We start from the raw sequence: 22,024 nt of genomic DNA on the forward strand, positions 1-22,024 counted from the left end.
AAATGCTTCACAAGACAAAGTAAAACTATTTTTTCCCTTAAAATGTGATTTCTGTTTGACAATGTTTATTTTATAGGAGGTATTGTACATAGGGATGAAACGGTTACCGGTTTTAATGATAACCACGGTAAAATTCCTGACGGTTAGTATTATCGTTTCAAATTTTAATTATCATTAAAACCGTGTTTGATTACCGCACTTTGAAAAACTCACGGTAAATACAGTCCAGACTATCATACAATAGTGTCATACAAAATGTTGTGGGACAAAAATTATGCAAATTTGACAGTTTTGACGTCAAGCTGAGACTTTTAGAGGGTCGGCGACAGGTATCGCGTACAGGCTAATTTATGCTTCGGAGACAGTGTCGTATGACAAAGTGTCGGCCGACAGAACTTTGTCGCACGACGTTTTGCATTTATAGTTCAGCGACAGTGTGTATTGTGACTATAGCAGACCAAGCCAGCAGGTTCTCCAAATCGTGCTTTTACAGAAGCTTATGTACGCACCTCTGTATAGTTAGCGAAAGTGTATGTAACTATCCATGCTTCATCTGTTTCAGAGAGCACCTCTGATGTGTTCTTTCGTCAGAATTTTTTGTTTTCATGGTTCTCGGTAGTCGGCCCTTGCAGAATCGTAGATGTGCTTCACCTCTTCAGCCAGCTTCTCCTCAAACCCGTCCATTTTTCTAGCTAGCTAGCAATGCAAAACCGTCTTCATTCATAAAAACAAATACGTAGTAAACTAGCAACGTCGCCATGGCAACCGTTTTGCCTTTGTTGCAGCCATCCAATCACTGCTGCACGACACTTATGACCCTGTCTGCAACCTTAGAAAAATCAGCAGGTACATGACACCGGCCGTCCACCCTCTAAAAGTGTCGGCTTGACGTCAAAACTGTCGTATTTGCATAATTTTTGTCCTGCGACATGTCGTATGACACTGTCTCCGAAGCATAAATTAGCCTTAACTGCTGATTTTTGTAAGGTTGCAGGTTGCATGTCGACTGCAGCATTGAAAGCAACGCGATTTGATGCTTCCCATTCATTTCCTATTTCCTATGGGACAAGCAATCTTCCCCACAATGCATTCTGGTAGCGGCGTGCTGAAGCGACAACATTTATGCAAATGAATCCGTCGAGCGCGTTCCATTGACCCAATCAGGTGAAGGCTGCACTGCAGTTTCTTCAGCCAGCTAGCCAAAATCATGTTCGGTAAAAAAAAGTTCAGCGCATTTCGAGGATGGAGGAAAAACTGATAAGTACTGTAGCCTCATTCCCGGTGTTATACGATTGCTCATTATTTGAGTACCGGGACACCAATGCCAGAAATGTCGCCTGGAGAAAAGAGTCAGAGACAGTGGGGGTTTCAGGTGAGTTTGAAAAATGAGCGTTTTGAAGAGTAGTACTTTAGTTTCTTGAAAAATGTTAGGTAGCTTAGCAGCTGTGAAAAGTAACCTGCTAAAAAGGAACCTGCTAAAGCAAGCTTTCAAAGGTACAGTCTCTCCTAATTTGCATTAAACATTTTCGATTATGTTGCATGAGCGGGAACACATTTTCAGCAGGACTTTGTAACACCCACCAGCACCCACCACATATTTTTTTGACATGCCCCCAAGCAGCCAGGCAACGCGAAGTGACGCGTTGACACGCGATGTTTGACACTGCAATGGACATTCACAGAAGAAAGAACTTCAGGATTGAGAACCACCGGCGAACATGTCCACGAACACCGTTGTCGGTATACTCAGTGAGAACACCGCATCGTTTAATGTCACTCCACGCCGCTGGGGGGCACAGAATAATTACGAGGCAGCTATTAACCGGGGCTGGAATCTCGCCCAGACCTCCGTCTCGTGGCTACACCATGGATGTTGTGAGAAATTATGCTTAGCCACAGCAATAAGAAACAGTAAATGGAAAATTACAAATGTACCTCTCACCCCTCCCTTAAAAGATGTGTTGTTTGCTTCACGCGATAAGGGAACTATGCGAGACACGCCTATAAAGTGTTAGAAGCTTATAAAAGAGAAGGCTCTCTATTGTTCAGAGAGCCTTCATGCAGAAACTTTTTTTTTTTCCTGTGTGAACTCTCCTATTTGGCCAAATAAACGTTTGAACTCAATATTGTGTGAAAGTCTATTTGACTCTCCTCACCGAACTTCGAGATCTAGAGAATTTCCACCACAATGTATAAAGAGAAGAGCTACGCGAGATAAAAACAACAATGGTGGCGGTGATAGAAGCAAAAATGCGACAGAGACAGAGAGAGGAGTTTAAAGTGGCTTTAGTTCATCTAGCTATGCAAAAGAAGAAAAAGGCGAAGGAGATGGTATGTTCGCCCTCTAAATCAGAGTAGGACGGAGAATGGAGAGTTGTGTCTGTACATTCGGCAAATGCGGAGTTTAGACGAGGAGGTCCACTTCTCTTATTTCCGAATGTGTGCTAGGCGTTTTGATGACTTGCTGAAATGAGTAGGACCATTCATCAAACACGCGGGAACTCACAGAAATCCCATCTCTACAGAAGAGAGATTGGCGTTGACTCACCGTACATTAGCATGTGGAGCCAACCATGTGGTATTTGGACCAATAGCTGAGAGGGGGAGGTCGGAGAACAAGAAAGACATTTTCTAAAAGTTCTCCCTGGAGGCCGTCGCACACTGCACCGTGAGAACACACAACACCGCGTCTTTTTGTTCTTCAGTTGTTCTCATTGCATCTTTTTGCTCAAAATGTTATACTTCTTACGAAGCATACCGCCTACTTTAGCCTGCTAGTTTGCAGGCCTTGCAAACTCTTTCCTGCGTGCGGGTTGCATGCGAGAAGGAGACGGGAGAAGGGTGGCCAGTCCAGAGAGTGAAAACATATCATCACAGCTGCAACTATACACACGAGTGTAAATAAACTCAAATTCCTACACTGCAGAACAAGGAGGATTGATCTTAAAACCAAGAAGCTGCTTGTTGCAACATTAATACAGTGCTGTTTGGATTATGACTCCTCTGTGTGGTATAGTAGTCTGTAAATAAATCAGAAAAAAGGTGCACGTTGTGCAAAATAACAATTTGGTGTTTGGTCAATGCTCCAAACAGAGCACACTTTGGGCAAATGAATTCAAAGCAATGGGCTACCTGTAAAACTCATGGTGGAGCAGCTAAAACTCAGCCACACATTGTTAACAGTACAGCACCTGAGTACCCAAGTTCACAAATTGTTATGGTTTGTACTCAACATAACCTACACTAAATAGTGTGGCACGCATCTAATTTTTTTTTAAATACCAGTATTGTACTGTGGAACCGCCTTCCAATGCAGGTTAAGCTCTCTCAGTCTGGGGGTATCTTTAAAAGACAGGTTAAAGGTTTTCTATGGAGGAAGTTGGATGGTGGGCTGTGATACTATAGTATTGCCTGATTACGGATGTTGTTTAATTTTTGGTTGTGAAAAGTATCTATAAAGTATTTATGGTTTTCTGTTTTGCTCTGCTGATTTATGTATATGTTGTTGATGAATGCTATCACAATCATTGTGGAGGATTTTTTTAATAGTCCACCGAGGACCATGTTGGAAACAAGTGTTGAACACTTTAACCCTCCTGTTCTGTTCATTTTTTAGGTACAGCAAAATGTTCCCGGGTGATATAAACATACAGGGGCGGTTTGCAAATACATGAAATGAACCATTTTCATTTAGAATGTTGATTACACTAATTAAGGCCAGTAGAAGAAGTTTCATACTGAAAAAATAATTTTAAGTATTTTTCCTAGATTTTCAAACTTTAAAAAGGGTCAATTTGACCCGCAACATAACAGGAGGGTTAACATGTTGTCCTCTGGGCTTTACAATGTGTACATATTCTAAACTAAAAAATAAAATCAGTCAATTACCAACCGAATCAACGTGATTTAATTATTACTCTAGGAACAACCACTACACCAAATCTCTGCACTCATTCAGAATCATAATTGAATATAGTAACTATCCAGCTATACACAGTAAGATTTTTACATAAACATTTATGGATAAGGGTACTTGTCAAGTGAAAATGTTCCTACCTCCATCTCAAGTTGTGTACATTTATTGTTTCATTAAATTTTTCTGAGAGGCTCCTATAAGATTCTGAGATACACCTTTTGATACTTCAGCGTGAGTATCACTATAAATTACATTTGTGTTTTGCACTTAAGACACAAAACACTCCACCAACCTGCTTTTACGTAACCAGACGTATCCATGATGCAACAGTTCCTCAAGAGGGAGCCATTGTATCATGATACTGTAGATTCAAAGAATCGTTGAAAATAGTTCATACTGAATTTCACCTGCTATGCAGCCATACCAAAATTCTTATTGGGTTTCAGCATTTCAGAATAAGAAAACTTTTTGGGACATGAAGTCAGTGTGGTATTTGTATATTTCTGAATAGAATTTCTAAGTCAATGAATCAATTTGAGTACCATAATACCATTTCTTAAAACTATGTCCAATATGACAACTCATTTAGTACTATTCTGGACTGTATTATGACATACTTTGGTTAAACTGTTAAATTGCATTGCATGCTTGCATCCCATAGATGTTATACACCAAATATAACAAAACTGAACCTCACTCAGGGGCCAATGATGTAAAATAAGGAACTGCTCAACCCTAAGCTGTGAAATCAAGCATACAGACAGAAAAAGACATACAGACAGAAAATTACCCTGCAAAAAAAGATAATAGCAAAGACAGTACACTCAGTGGCCACTGTATTGGGTAAACCTGCTTGACACAAATTGACTGCTCCTCCAAACAGCTAACTGTTCAGCAGCTCAATATGTAAAACATGCAGACATAATGAAGAGGTTTAGCTGTTGTTCGACCAAACATTAGAATGGGCAAGATGGGTGATCTAAGCCACTATGAGTGTTGTATGATTGTTGATGCCAGGTATGTTGCTTCCAGCATCTCATAAACAGCTGCCCTCCTGGGATTTTCACACAGAACGGTTTCAGTTTACAGAGAATGGTGTGATAAACAAAAAAAAAACATCCAATAAGTTGCAGTTCTGTGGCCAAAAAAGCCTAGCTAATGAGACTTCAGAGGAGAATGGGCAGACTCATTCAAGCAAACCGAAAAGCCACAAATGGTGAAATAACAGCTGCTTGCAACAGAGGTGTACAGAAGGGAATCTCTGAATGCACAACGCTTTGAACCTTGCAGGCTTCCGCCGCAGAAGACCATAGTGGGTTCCACTTCTGTCTTCTAAGAACAGTAAGATGAGGCTACGGAGGGCATGTGATCACTAAAACTGGATGAGTGAACATTGGATAAACGTTGCCCGGTCTGACGAATCCTGCAGAAAAATGCCAATGGCAGATGCCCTAATGACACACATTAGGCCCTTAATACCAGTTGAGCAACATTTGAATGCCATTGCATACCTTAACATTGCTGCTGACCATGTGAATGCCTTTATGGCCAGTATAGCCTTTTTCAAATAGATACTCCCAGCAGGATAATGCACCATTTCACTAAGCATGTAACATCTCAAGCTGGTTCAACACATATGACTGTGACTTCAGTTTACTCCACTGGCCTGCACAGTCCCCAGATTCCAATCCAACAGGGCACCTTCAGAACAATGTGGAACGGGAGGTTTACTGCATGAATGTGTGGCTTAAAAATCGGCAGGAACTACGTGATGCTATTGAGTCAGCATGGACCAAAATCCCTGTTTCCAGAACATTGATGAATCCATGCCATGAAGAACGCAGGCTGTTCTGAAGGCAAAAGGGGGTCCTACACAGCACCAGAGAGGTGTAGCTAATGATGTGGCCATAATGTGTATATGCATCATTTTTTCAAAGCATTGCAAAGCAAAGCAAAGCATCAAAGCATCATGCAGACATTGATATCTTATGTCGATGACTAAAGGTGACATACAATCTATTTTAAAGCATCCTGTTTGAAACTGCAGTAGATGTGAGGAAGTATAAAAATAGTCAGACAATGACCGCAAGCTGAAGTGGAGAGTTGGGCCTGCAATTACTGTATAAAGCTAAATACAAAAGTATTGGGACAGTGGCACAATTTGTTATTTTGTCTCTCTACTTCAGCACAATTAATTTAAAGTGTAATTGTGCATGTGAGTTTAAAGTGCAAACTGTCAGTATTCATTTGAGGGTATTTACATGATCCTGTCACGCGTTCTGCCTGAAGGCCACTAGAGGCCGTCTAGGTCCCTGTTTCCTGTTTTGTATCTCATCCGAGTTGGTTGTTTGTAATTATTGAATGATTGCTTCTCGTTTCGTTTCTTGCGTCTGTGCACTTGGGTAATTTGTCTTCAGGTGTTCCTCTGTATATTTAGTGACCAGTTTCCCCTGTGTTCCTTGATGAGTCTTTGTATTACTTTCTAGTTTCATGGCAGCCTCTCGTGGCCATTTAAGTGTTTACAATTTTATTTCCTTATGCAATATTGATATTCAAATTCTTTCAGAATATTCAATACATTAGGTAAAGTCATGAAGAGGAAGCCATAGGGTATGGATTTCATGATGGCAGATTTATCCATTTCCATGGTAAAGGAAAAATGATTGAATCCATGCCGATGTGTCTTTGAGTTAGAATTGTGTGTGTTTGCATGTACTGTATATATGTATGTACGTATATGCACGTATGACTGAAGCTCCTGCCATATGTGCCCCAATAATGAACCCTCTTACAAAGTCAGAGATCTTTTCCTCTTGCCATCTTGATCCAAAAATCGAGGCCAACTGGTCATGCCCAGCATTTTTATACATGCCAGAGTATGATAGGATGTTAATTGCTTAATTGTATCATGCAGTACACCTGTATGGAAGCATCTGCATTCATTATGCTTCTCCACTCATTTTTTTTATTCAGGTTCTTTTCATTTGTCACCCATCTGTATATTGTGTCAGCAAGTATTCCAATAGAGCAATTAACTAAGTGAATGTATAAAGAAAATGAACGTCCTGCTTCCAGGAATTTAAGACTCAAAGCACAAGCCTTAGAAGACATTTCACAGATCTTGTCACTAATATCATACGATTTGTAACCAGAAGGTTGCAGGTTCAACTTCCAGGTGGAGGGCAGTATACACACCTTTTTTTTTTTGCTTTAAAAATGTTCATGAAGTCTTAAGACATATACTAGACAGTATTATTGAATAGGAGAGTGAGGACTGAGACATGTTCCTTGTCATAATTCCACCATGTCATGGAGAAGGTCTTCAAAGACCAATAACAAATCCTCTAGCAGTGGGCAGGACAATAACTTTATCGCGATAGAAGGTGGGACGCAATTGCGGACCCAGGGGATCACAAAGTTAACCTCGAGGGGTAAGCACAAACCGTCGAGCGAAAAGGACAGGGGAAAGACCAAATAAAGAGCGCTAAATAATCGCTCCCTCTACTCACTGAATCTTGTCAGTGGACTCAAAACTAAAAAACAAAATACCACTGCAGCGTAGCTACCCAGAAAGTAAAACCACACTCAGAAAACAGAGTGGAGTAACTTACAAAAGAAAATGACACTCGCAGTCAGGAGGGTCGGAAAAGTAAAATGAAAGCGATGAGAGCAAAATGTCCTCCACAGCACTAAGAGTGAATTGGCTCAGAGAAGAAATTAAATGGTGGTCAAATCTTCTTACTCCCCTACACATCTAGAGCATGACAAAACTAAGTGGTGGCCAAATCTCACAGATAGGATCAATGCGGTAACTTCTGCAGATTCTTACACCCCTACACACCAAGAGCATGACAAACAATGAGTCTGTGCTAAACCCCAGAAACCAGGGGCTAGATATAGGACTCCCACACCTGACCCTCATCAGGGACAATTAACTCATAGCCAATGCGTGTGAGGTACCATCACCTCACCATAGGACTCACACACCTGCCCCTCATCAGGGACAATTAACCCACAGAAATCAATGAGTGAGAGGTGCCACCACCGCACATTTTTCCTTTCAGGATAAAAAAAGAAAAAAGAAAATATTAATTCAAGATTTCACAGAATACCAAGTGCTACATATCACAATATTTGTTTTCTTTGGTTGTTTATTTGCAACTATTAAAACAAGCATGTAAACCACACAGGGCCTTATAGTGACTTTAACAACGGAAAGTAGAGCATCCTTGTTTCTTAAAACATTTACATTCCAGTGTGTCTAGGGACCATCTCTGATGCCATGGGATTACTTCACATATCCAGAAAATTAAAATGTCTAAATCTAAAGTCAATAAGCTTCTAAGGCACTAGGATAATTGACTAGCTGCCTCTGCACAGTCTGCCATTAAATTATGTGAAAGTAGGCAGTTTACTGCTGTGGAGACTTTATAAGTCCTAAATGTGAACACTTGTGGTGCCACTGGTTAGTCAGTCTCTTACTTCCAGACTAGGAGTCTAGTAGAGAAAGCCCTCTCATTTCCCGTTGGCTCTCTGTTGAAGCAGGAAGGCACCATTCACAAAGGCCAAACTAATAAAATATTCATGAAGTGCGACTTGAAGGCAGAAATGAATCACAACATACCGCACGACCAATAATTACTGATTAAGTATTATAGTGTTTTTTTTTTCATCATGGTTTTAGGTGGAAAAGGTAGCAATCTGGTAATGGAGGTGCCAAAACCATCGGCAGGCTTGAAGCCTTGTTTCTCAGAGTAGATCCCATTCATCCAACCCAAGTTACTGAATCTGGCAATCATTTAAGGATGTGAAATCATCATTCTTATTTTGCCTTTGTTCAAACACCATAGCTTCGATTTATCTTTATTATTTATTTATTCATTTATTTTTAATTCATTTGAATGAGGTCCTAAAAATGTGTGTTCTCTCACTGATAATGGTATGTATTGTAGCTAATGTGAAGGTTGCATTTAATATAGCACCCGATCTGTCCAGACATCCGATAGGCATGCTAAGCATTTACTGTGTTTGTTCAATAAGAATATGCCCCACTGACAGCGGATGACTACTAAAACACTTGAAGTGCTTTTTTTTTTTCAAGCACTCAGTGCTGTTGACCTGAAACCTGAGTCATTTGCTTATTGTTATGTGCCGCCCATCAAGCTGAGTCAGGTGGGTTCCTGAAAGTTTCCTCAACGCCATTTTCACTGAGCTGGCTAATGGTAGCTATGAAAGGATGCTTCGCTTGCAGGTGATACCGTAAACTTGTGACACAACCCTTACAAGAAATGCAGTTTGTTTTTACAATGCAGACAGCGTACTTTGTTCACAGTAACTTTCTTTCTGCTAAATAAACATACCATGATTATGTTATAAATTTGGCTTAGACAATCTCAGAAACCTTATCTATTATTTTTGGTTCACTGTATATGCTCACCAAAATGCATTTCTGCATAACATGCATTACTTCTTCATAGTGCATTCATAGTATTATTGAGTGCTATATTATGTGAAAATATATTTTTTTCTTCTTTTTTTAAAAAATGCTGACGCGAACCTTTCCTCCGTAAATAGCACATTTCAGAGCAAATGGATTTGTTTTGCATAAACATCAAAAGGTAAACAATTCAGCAAAGCAATGGCCTGTTACAAAACAAATTTCTTTAGACTCTGCAAGGCTGACCTCACTATTTATTTTGGGTGTGATACAATGACATGCATGTGACAATAATATTACATTACATTACAGGAATTTAGCAGACGCTCTTATCCAGAGCGACTTACGCAAATTTTACATAGCATTTTACATTGTATCCATTTATACAGCTAGATATATACTGAAGCAATTCCGGTTAAGTACCTTGCTCAAGGGTACAACGGCAGTGTCCTTACCCAGGAATCGAACCTGCGACCTTTCGGTTACAAGCCCAGTTCCTTACCCACTGTGCTACACTCCTCCGTAATAACATGTTCCCTCATAGCCTCTACCTTCAGAACAACTGAATGTCCAATCTGAAAATAAAACTTTCTCTTCAACATCATTTTCTGCTTCTGTTGGATTTGATCGAGGTTTATTTGCTGGGCTTTGTGCTACAGAAGTCTTTAGTCATCTTCTTTAAAAGCCCAGTATAGGTCAAAGTCCTAAGCTTTCAGAAGAGCAAAGCTCAGTGACCGAAGTGATCTTCAGCTGTGCTGAGCAGCACTATGGGTTGATATCAAGCACAATTATAAATCTGGCATGCTCAGGGTCTCAATATCGACAAAAGTAAGATATGGAAAAGAGGAAGACATCCCTCACTGCAGACAGAAAATGCATAAGGAAATATAAAAAATTTATACACTGATTATTTATAATTAATATATTTACCCTCCCATTTGAGAGGTCAGTAAAAGCACTCATCACAAGCTAAGGGCTGTGTCATTATAATGCACAGCTGACTTTGTCCTGCCGAGGGTAGGGTGGGTCAGCCAGAGTTCCATGTGATAACTGCTGCATTAGCTCTCGTATGCATATGGGCAAGCAGACAGGAAGTAGGGGCCAAGATTATAAGAGAAGGCATCAAAAGTTTGATTAACTATGCAGCTCAGCAGGAAGACTACAGAGTCACAGGAAGCAGTGACTGTCAGAAAACACCCAAATCGGGGATGTTATAGCAGTGGGGAAGACCTGTAATAATGATTAGGACTCTCAAACGGGGTGAAAACAGAAAACGGGTTAAAAAAAATTATTTAGAAATAATAACAATTAATAGATGTGCATACATATAATTTTACATGTATTTACAAACAAATTTTCACTGTCCAAGTACATTCTGTTGTAGTAGTATATTGGACTTTCATGTAATTTGGTCTATTTATTGGCTAATGTGAATACGTTGTCAACATTGCACATTAATTTATTAAAACATGTTAACAACAGCACTGGTTAAACTACTGCCTGATCAATACAGATTCTTTCTCTCATTAGCTATTCAATAACTTCATCATCTACCACTGGAAAATCCAAGGATTTTCCAAGTTTGTCTGTATACAATATATGGCTATACTGGCAGATCATACAGACCCACTTCAGTTTGCATACAAGGCCTACATACAAAGCATACAACTATAGAGGGGTAGGTGATCTAAGTCTGGCATGCTTGCTGTACCTTAACACCTAGACATCTATGATGCTTGTGTACACATTTAATTTATGGTTTGACAACTTTACCGCCAGCGATTATGTTCACCAACATCATACATATTTAAAAAGCTTTCCATTTAACAGACTGTACATTAGATTTCAGTAAGAGCTGAGTAATAAACCCTACCCTCACTGAATTACTGTTGCTATCTGTATAAAAAAGTACATGCTTGGTTGATTCCCTAGTAAACAAAATAATAGTGACAAAGAGGGGAGTGGGGCAAAAGCTGCAGAAGGGCAGGAAGTGTTAGCTGGCAATGAACTCTTCATGGCTGGCATATGTCAGGGTGGCTGTGTCCAACAATCTGGGAATGTGCTGATGGGATGCAGATGCAGCATGTTAATGACAGAGGTATACAGCATTTACAGTTCAAATGGCTACTAAATATTGAGACATTCAAATATTTATTTGTATTTAAAAAAAATGTTTAAAGTCATTTAAAATGAAACAGTGACAAAAATGTTTGCCATTTTAACATCCAGGTGATGACCAAAAAGGTGGAAACACCAATATGAAGTCACTTAATATGGGACTGCGACAACTAGCCACCAGATCAGTTTATAGCCACTGTGTCATAATCTACCGGCATCTAGAATATGGAAGGCGAGATGTGGCACCATTCTTCCATAAAAAGTGAATATTAATTAGCTCTGACTTTACCTTCTTAGGGGACGTAAAGTGTGCCCAAACCAAAGTATCCCACATTATTAATCTGACCATATCACATTTCTCCACTGCTCCCAAACCTTGCCAAAGCTCTTTGCAGCACTGTACTCACAAAGCCTGCATTGCCAGAAGTATGGAGTGGTTGGGCACTGCACTCCATTGCTGTGAAAGACTGATATTTTAGCCCATGATTCTTAGGAGAACTGTTTTAATTCAGGAGTAAGTTTTTGAGAATGTGAACTGTTTGTTGCAGGCCACAATATTTATTGGATTCAAGTCTCAAGTATCGTTTGGATCATTGCCTTGCTGCATAATCCAACTACGCTTCAGCTTCAGCTCTGGTAGCTACATGTAAACTGTATTAGCTGCTAAAGGGAAGTTTGGCATGGGTGTGGACTGCCTGTGGGGACACCAAATTGTAAGACCTGTACCGCCCCATCAGCCACAAGGACCCTGCATGCATCTTTCATACGCATAGAGACCCATCCTAAGCTGTTTATCGCTCACTTGCTCCTAATATTTCAGGCTTTGGGAAAAGATGACAAATAAGATGACATGTAGAACCACTGCGCAACACTGTAGGTGATGTGACCTAGACTATTGACAAACGCCGTTGCTTATTACCTGATCGCCTGGGTAAATGAAGTATGATGCTGAGGATTTGTTCATCTCTCTACTGAAACTTCTGTTTCCATTTTTATTCTCGGCTTCTTCTGTCAGTGGGGATTTCATCACATCACTGTTTGTCGCTGTGAAGCCTCTCTGTAATCATATACACATGAAAGGTGGCATTAACCATACTGAGCTGACAAATATCTGTGTACCACTAATACACATCCTCTTCAGACACTTTTGGAGCTAACTAGAGAGCCAGTAACTAGTCTGACCCTTTCACACTTTCTTGAGGGAAATTCATGATCAACATACATACTAATTGTACTTGTACGCAGTGCCGTCAAACCTTGTCTGTTCAACCAGCACTATTAATTGTAGTGTGTTAAAATGAAATGGCCAATATGAAAGTGATTTATTATTGAATATGAGCAGTGAGTGGCATGGTTGTGGTGTAGGAATGCTTAATGGCCCAAGTGGGAGTCCTGGTTTCCATTTTACAGTATCCTTGGTGTCTGTTGAAATCCTTAATGTAATATTTTAAAATATTTGGTTTCTGGGAATACACAAGGAAAAGCCATAAATGCCAACACACTACCATTACTGTCTCCTGAACAATAAAGCAGCATACAGGCCTGCCTGCGTGGCTCCCAATATGACAGAATATGTCTGTAATGTTTACCTCCCAGCACTCTACCTGCAATATGCGATGAAAAGCAACTATACAAATACATACTTTCTGCACACATTCTTTTTAAACAACTTTTCATCTGTACTTTTTTCATCCTGTATGTTTATATCAGCAGTCATCATTTAGCATTTTGCCATTTGGCTGGATTAAATTTTATGTGTCTTGTGACTTGTGTGAACTGTTGGACTAAAACGATATGTGCCTCAACCACAGAGGAAGAACTAGTGTGACAATAGTCTAGAAAATAGATACTGGAACTAATCGGATGGAGAAATTCCAGGAACACTTAAAACAACCTTGACTGAGACAACCTAATGGAGGAGCATAAGACATCCAATGCCTGTGCGATTAATGGAGTACTGCTAAACATTTGCATCATTAGACTAGTCAACAACATTGCACTTTGAAAGACATTAATGCAGCCGTAAAATATTGGATTGTCCAACTGGACACTTTCCAGAACAAACTGAATTACTGCACAAGGGTAATCTGTGATAATGCTGAGTTCATTCAGGACATGTACTTGATTTGCATTTCCTGGATGCAAGTATTGGTATCTACAAGACAAAGACATTTAGGGTGAAATCTCTGCTGCTTTTTTGGATGTTGATTATTATTCAGAACATCTCACATGTTTTTTATTTTATTTTTTATTTAGAATCCTATTCGTTATGGTCAAGATGAGCTGGTGTGGCATTTTATGACTTGTGTTTTGACTGGAAAGTGATTTAGACACTTTCATATAGCTATCTATACTATATGACTAAAGTATCAGGAACCCCTTGATCTGGGGCTGTTTTTTTTATAGTTGCGGCTAGGCCCCTTTGTTCCAGGAAAGGAAAATATTAATGCTGCAGCATACAATGACATTCTAGAGAATTGAGCCTGCTACAAAGCCTGTGGTTTGGGGTCACATTTGTGGTCGGCTGCAATGACCCAGATACTGTGAAGCAGCAAGCTGACAGGGCTCGTTCAATATAGTTAACCTTGGAATTACTTTTGCTCAGTGACTTCAGCTGAAGTTTGCCAAGGGGATGAACAGTGATGCAGAGTTGGCTTCTTTTCTGTTGGACCTGTAAGTAACATTACCTCAAGCTATCCAGCTATCAATTTTTGATGGGAAAGTGACATAGTCACTTTCATATAGCTATCCACACGATGTGACCAAAAGTATCTGGACACCCCTTGATCTGGGGCTGTTTTTCATGGTTTCGGCTAGGCCCCTTAGTTCCAAATCTTAATGCTACAGCATACAATGACATTCTAGATAATTGTGTGCTTCCAAATTTGTGGCAATAGTTTGGGGAAGGCCCTTTTCTGTTTCAGCATGACAATGCCCCCGTGCACAAAGCAAGGTCCATAAAGAAATAATTTGCCAAGGTTGCTTTGGAAGAACGTGACTGACCTGTGCAAAGCCCAGAACTCAACCCCATTAAACAACTTTGAGATGAATTGGAACGGCCATGTAGTGTATATCCTGTAAAGAAAAAGAAAACATTAATATTGCATGAAGTTTATGGCAAGGCATAATCCTAAGAAGACCTCTTCAGTCTGCTCTAGTCTTTGATACATTTGAATGAAAACCAAAACTTTATTGCCAAAAAAGAGCAGGTTTCTATTTGCTAGGTTCTTCTTTATGAAACTGACCTTCTCATACTACCAGTAAACATTGCCCACCCAGAGAAAGATGCTCACAGAGCCAACCTCAACCGCAAAGCCACCAGTAAGGAACAGTCTGCTTCGTATTTACAGGAGTAAGAGTTCCATTTTTTTTTTAAAGAGAAAGCTAAATTAAAGGCGATGCTTCTTCATAATTGTATATTTGTTACCACAGCTCACCCCCAAACTCCTTAGTCAAATGAAAGGTTTGCCATGGGACACCAAAAATAGTATATAATCTCAGTTAGTAGGGCATAACTCACCCTGCTGAACAAATTTGCAGGGATGTCATAGTGGAGGATGTCATTTCAGTGAGATTCACGCCATGCAGAGTCTGCAGTCACTGTTAGTGGGTAGACTGTAAAGTCTGCCTGGAAAATGTGGAAATCTGTGATCACAGCAATACATAGTATGCACAGCTGCAAGTGAGCTACTTTAGAGAAATTACTTGAATGTACTTTCATGAAAGGCTACAGTTTGGTGGTTTTGGTTCAGAAATAGATTTCAAGAACTAGGCTGTGCAGATCTAGCTTTGCTTTACTGGTGCACGATTTCTGAAGAAATTAACACTGACCAATAGCAAACAGTGTGCACTTACATACCATACAGTATGGAATTAGTCATACCCACAATTATTCCAGGCTGCATCATTTCCCTGGCATCCCTTACAGTAAATTCCTAAACAAGGCTCTCTAAAATTATTCACACCCATGATAAAGCAAAGAAGGCCCTATGAAATAAACAATTCAGGTAATGGGCTATATTTTATACTCATAGTTGGTTTTGTTATCCAAGCCATTGTATTTTTTTAAAAAACACACACTTGTGCACACTTTTATTGAGCCATGAAATTATAATAATTCGTACAATATAAACAGTCCAAGATAAGTATATTCTTAAAAACACAGCACATACACACACATGCACTCTCTCTCACACACACACACACACACACACACACCTGCATTAAATTTGCCAGAACCAGGGTAGGTCCCAGCCAAAGCCACACGCCTTTGCCACAAAGCAAAGGAAAGACCTGATGCAGCAAACCCAGACGGCTATTTTAAAGCTATAGTTATAATATGTCTCTTCCACTGGTTTGCTGAATGCTTATGACTACAGGCTGGATATTTTAGTCCCCTACTTGGCTTCCGCTTTGTAGATCTGCTGCAAATTTCTCTGCAACAAATATGAATACAGTCAGAGAATATGGAACACAGATTGACCCATTCTGACACAATTTAAAGGAAATCTGTAGTTATGTACGTACAGTGACCTCTAAAATTATTCATACCTTGAGAAAGGGTGTGAATTGAACGGCTCCATTATTAACTGTTCTGTCCCACTGTCTTGGCTCAACCTCCACATGTAGTATGTGTACCATGACTCTGGTGTTTGGGTACAGTTTAAATTACAGTCTAAATACAGTTTATGGTACGCTTGGCCATTTGCTGCAGGAGTGCAGTATAGGAAACCATGCACTAAGGGAGTTATGAATACAAGCGTTCTTGTATATCTCGATGAATACAACACACCAGTATAGTCCAATGGCGGTTGCAGCCCACTCTCAGAATCCTCTAATCTGAGACTTGGAGGTACTCACATCCGTATTGTATACCCAATATGACACAGTTGTTGTCCTTAAATATGTTATGTTGCTCCAATTGTTGCAAAAGCAATCATAAATATCTGGTACAATGAACAGATTAACACACACCAAACGAACAAGTTCACACCCAATACCTACCCAAGTGCACATGAGTGTGTTCATGTGGGCAAACACACATATGCATGCATGTGCGCACACACACACACAGAGGATATATCGGTTTAAAGTGCCGTAGTTACAGACTTACAATGGTCAAATGCACAGCCTACTTAATGTATTCCGAGATCAGAGATGATGGACTTTCTCAGGGTCAGAGTAAGGCGTGTGCAACTGTCCACGAGGAAGGAAATGGGCGGCGATTATTATTTCTGAAAGTCGTAGAGGTTCAGACTTGGAAGCAAGAGGAAACAGATGCAGAAAATGATGCCCACTGTGCACGTAGACCATATGGTCTTCCAGAAAAGTTGAAGAAAACGATTTTGGGCTACTCGCGACATTCACTTACGGGACGACTTATAGGAACTTAAATGGATGAAGGCGAATGCAACCTTTATAACACTAACGGGATAAAAACGACATGGTAAGTTAACTTTTGTTGGCTTTCTTTTCGTTGAACTCTTTGGAATACTTGACAACCAAAGCTTGACGCATTTTCCAAGCACGATAAGTCAAACAATGAAAGCAATTACGCTAATATTATTACTCAGAAATAATTAAAATTAGGACTAATTAAAATGACTAATTCACTCATTAAAATTAGGACATTAGTACAGTTACTACATTGGAGCTGGGCATCACTTTACGTTTTTCAGTCATTTAGTAGCCTAACATATTCTGACATTTCTAATGATACCGTAGCTTAATTGATGCATTTTTGAAGTATGAAGGTTGTACAATTTATTGAAAATGAACGTGACATAAATGTAAAATATTGTCAACAATTATTCGGAATATAATTTTTAAACCAAACACAATGAAATGGTTTACGTGCATGTTATATTAAATATTTTATTTACGTAGTGCTTAATATACATTCACCGGGTTTTTATAATGGGTATTTTATCATGTTGCTTAAGTGCAGTTTTATTATTGCACAAATTATACTGAATTGTGCATTGCTGAGAAGTACCGAAAGTCATGCCAACAGTTGAGATACTTAAAATTATTAATCGTGGATAGTTATATAAAGGTACATAAGGAGAGGTGTATGTGTTCAATGCTCCTAATTGTGACATGAAATGACAAAAGTCACGCAGAAATGCTAATAATTCTATGCCTATTGAGTGAATACATAAGAAAAAAAGAAGGCGTTGTAACATTTAACATTATGCTATATCCCTTAGAAACGTAGTGCAATGACTCCTCTCTTTTTCTTCTTTTGTTCTAGTGAACTTTCGTCAGCACCACAGTGCTCTCAAGAGAAAAGGAAACAGCGCAGTGTTCTAAGGATATCCTAGCCTGGCTGTGCCTTAGTAATAGCAGCGGCTTCCCGTTATTGGGCTGCCCCCTGCAGGAAATATTGAACAGTTCTGAAAGATGAACAACACGATCTATCTTCATTATAACTACACAGGGAAACTTGACAACCGCAATAAAAGCAGCAGTGGCACTATAGATGCTAAAACTGTGGTATTCCTAATCATATGCTGCTGCATTGTCCTAGAGAATGTGATGGTGCTGGCGGCAATATGGAAAAACCACAAATTCCACAACCGCATGTATTTCTTCATTGGGAATCTGGCACTCTGTGACTTGCTGGCTGGAGTGGCCTATACAGTAAACTTATTCATGTCAGGTGAGAGAACACTCAGTCTGTCTCCACCTGCTTGGTTCGTTCGCGAAGGAAGTGTGTTTGTGGCATTAGCCGCCTCCACTTTCAGTTTACTAGCGATTGCCATTGAAAGACACATGACCATGATTAAAATGAGGCCTTATGATGCAAATAAAAAATACAGAGTGTTTTTACTCATTGGCACTTGTTGGCTGATTGCCATTTCGTTGGGAGCTTTGCCAATCCTTGGATGGAACTGTTTGGACAATCTGCCCGACTGTTCCACTGTCTTACCTCTTTATTCAAAACAGTATGTGGCCTTCTGTATCACCATCTTCATTGCTCTGTTGCTTGCCATCGCCATACTGTATGCTCGTATTTATATACTGGTGAAGTCCAGCAGCAGCAAGGTCACCAAGCATAGCAATTCAGAGCATTCCATGGCCCTGCTTCGGACGGTCGTCATCGTCGTAGGAGTCTTCATTGCCTGCTGGACACCCATATTTGTTCTGCTGCTCATTGACGTGGCATGCAAACACAAACAGTGCTTGGTTCTCTTCAAGGCTGATTGGTTCCTTGCCCTAGCTGTGCTCAATTCCGCCATGAACCCAATCATCTACACTCTGGCCAGCAAGGAGATGCGTCGTGCATTCTTTGGCCTGGTTTGCAGTTGCCTGGTCAGGACCAAGGTTGTTCGACCCACCTTTGAAAACAGCAGGAGCAAATCCAGCAGCATCCACTGTCAGAGGCCAGTGGACAAAGAGAACCTGGAGGCTGCAGTGCCATCTTCATCTCAAAAGCTAACATCCCTGACTGGTGCAGAATGTTGACCGGAGGGTGGAGAACGCCACGGCTGAACCACAGGAAGTGGAAATCAGGGGCACTCTGTAATGTTACGTCTGTACAAGCACTTCTCTTTTTCCTTGATACTTTTTCTTAATGAAACAAACAGAAGAAAAATATTGTAGCAATCTCTTCCCTGAAGCATACACAGTGTTCCTTTAAATATATAGTATAAGAACTGCATGCTATGAAGTATAAATTGCCCACACATTAAAATGGTAATGGTCGCAACTTTGTTATTATGTAATATATTTATTTATTCATACTGTGATTTTTTATACTTCAATATTTTTTTATCGTACCAACATGTTTCATATGTATATATATATATATATATATATATATATATATATATATGTACATACACAGTGATCACCATATTTCTTTCTTTCGTTTTTAATTTGGCTCTGTACTCCACAATTTTGCACATTCTCAGCTTTTATTTAAGGACATTTTTATACATTTTGGTTTTGCCATGTAGAAATTACTGTACTTTTTTATAATAGTCATCCCATTTCAGGGCGTCATGATGTTTGGGAGAAATTGCGTCGAAATGGCGTCACAGGTGTTTCTGATTAGTCAGGTGTGTTCAGTTGCTTCCTTAGTGCAGGTATAAGAGAGCTTTCAGTATCAAGTTTTGATTCTAGCCTTTTGATTGCCTTTGGAGTCTGTTATTGTCATTGGCATGTACTCTCCTCCGAGGCACGTCAAGTCAGCACTGCTTCTTAAGGCTATGCAGTGCACAAGTTGAGCTATCACAGATTTGAGTCAGAGGAAGACACTTCATATACTGCACAGCAGTACCAGCACATTTGCAGGGGCCCAGTTGACCCGCTGGGGTATCTAAATCATTAAAACATGGTCAACTTGAAACCATCCTATTCCTGGGTGATGCTAAAGCCAATTGGAATTGTGAAATTGGTGGCCACAGTCATGCTCGAGCACCGGATATGAATGAAGACGTAATGGCACAGACAAGCACTGGAACAGTTCCTTAGCAGCTGCCATACCATTTATTTTGTATTATCAGTATTGTATATGGCAGGAGTTTCCCAAACATGTTTTCTTTTGCATAACCCCTCAGCCTATGTTGTGTGAATCCCTGACGAAAAAGCTTGTTTTTATTTCATGATAATTTGGAGACATAATCATAACAATATTACTTACTCACTATTCTGATTGGTTCTGATTGGTTGTTTGGTGCAACAGAAGTGGATGAATTTTGGAGAAACGGATGATATTTTAATTCACATGATATGTTGATATGTCTTTTAAGCGTGGAATATAATTTTCCAGAAAGACGGGTAGCTTCAGTAGTAAGGCTTTAACAGCATAGAGACCAAGATTTTCATTTTCAGATTTAATGAACATTTGTATTTTGTACTTGCAAAACCATCACATAGCAGATGAAACCATGTAAGGGCATTTATGTACTAAATATAAACAATGATATCTGCTTAAAGAATGTGAAACGCATGGGAAGTGTTGTCTTACTGCACCTCAGACTTTAGGTGCATGTACTGTAATTTGGAACTTTTGGCAGAGGCCACAAAATGTAAGATGGACAAAATAATCCTGATGATATTAATCAAAACCTGTGGAAACGTTTTAAGAGCAGGACTCTTTCTGCAGGATATATTCCGGTAATAAAACATGATATTGGGACCTCACTATTACAAGCATTTCACAATGTTCATTGTTGTTTTGTTTGCAAATAATGTCTTATTACCAGTAACTGATTTTGAATATATTCAGCAACCATCATATTAAGCTAAAATGTACTGTCTGTTCACATGCAAATGTTTGTATTGTGAGTGACAGCAATGTCTAGAGTAACCCTGTAAAACAATAGGATAAGTATCAATGCTTGCTGCCTCAAATTGCTTTAGTTGGTCAGTGGTAAAAAAAAAAAATGCCTCACCATTATTCTAACAGTTTGATGCAAATTGAGGCTTTCACCAAATTAGTTAAAACTTTCCATGACATTATTCAAAGGAAGGCTGTTTTTTTAAATGTGAAAATGCTCCAAGCACTGTACTAAAAAAGGCAATGAAAATGCATTAATACCATTTTGGAAAAATGACAGCCAACTGTGTACAACTGTATGTGTATACAGATTATGATAAATAACAGTTCATAGATTAAAATATATATATATATATATATATTCATTTTAGTCAATAAAATGATCTGTTTGAAATGTAATGATTCATACAACCCTTTAAATATTATTTCAAATTCGGGGGTGTGAACTCATGAATCTTGGAATTTTATGATCTTAAATAGAAGTGTTTCTTAAGCTATGGAGAAGCCATTTAAGTACTGTAATGTGGCATGCATAATGTTTTAAGATAAATAGCTTTTATATCTTACGTAACAAACGTAAATAATGCCAATTCCCAATTACATGGTTTGCATGGTTCATTGTTTTGGACAAAAACACAAGCTCCCTCATCAAACAATGGCATACCTGGCTGTCCCACACAGATTATGGGATCTGGCATGAAGTAACTGAGTTGTACTGTCATGAAAGGGAGCTGACGGTAAAGTTATCCTGAAAATGATCAGATCTAAGATGATATGTATGGTTTCATTTTACTTTTATAGATATAATGGGCTTAACTTCCTAAGTTATTAATATCTTATCTGACTATTAATATTATATAATTTGCACATTAAGAGACAAAACATAAAAAGGCTTTTATTGTAATTAGAAGGAAACAATATACAGTACTATGGCATAAAATTTTAAGAAAATAAACCAATTCTTCTCTATTAAAATTAAGAATGTGGCCCACTAAAGTTATAACAAAGAGAACAGAGCAGAACATTTAAAATGAATTCATTTCAAATGTGGCACTGGGATCCTAGAGAGGTAGGAAGTAAATTAAGGAAGTAAAGGAATATGAAAGGCCAGGGCCTGCCCTAGGATTTTGGTGGACCTAAACCGTTAGTTCCGCGATACAGGATGAATAACGTAATTCCGAAAATAACATTATTTACCTTAGATAAACATTGGAGCGGTTGTGGCCCTAAATAACCGCATAGACCGTTTATGCCACAGGCCGGCCCT

At 39.3% G+C, this 22,024-nt stretch overlaps 1 protein-coding gene across 1 annotated transcript; it reads left to right on the top strand.

Annotated features, from left to right (window-relative positions):
- Window positions 1-16,759: 16,759 nt before the first annotated feature.
- LOC135239496 (sphingosine 1-phosphate receptor 3) lies at window positions 16,760-20,199 on the top strand. Its single transcript, XM_064308179.1, has 2 exons — window positions 16,760-16,917; window positions 17,725-20,199. Exon 2 carries the CDS (start codon window positions 17,874-17,876, stop codon window positions 18,936-18,938), a length of 1,065 nt encoding a protein of 354 aa, XP_064164249.1. The 5' UTR covers window positions 16,760-16,917; window positions 17,725-17,873; the 3' UTR covers window positions 18,939-20,199.
- The last annotated feature ends 1,825 nt before the right edge of the window (window positions 20,200-22,024 follow it).

Source organism: Anguilla rostrata, chromosome 14 (assembly GCF_018555375.3).
Source record: "Anguilla rostrata isolate EN2019 chromosome 14, ASM1855537v3, whole genome shotgun sequence".
NCBI classification, from domain to species: domain Eukaryota; kingdom Metazoa; phylum Chordata; class Actinopteri; order Anguilliformes; family Anguillidae; genus Anguilla; species Anguilla rostrata.

Excerpts from the sequence above, each read along its gene's own strand:
- LOC135239496 (XM_064308179.1), top strand. The coding sequence starts at position 17,874 with ATGAACAACACGATCTATCTTCATTATAACTACACAGGGAAACTTGAC.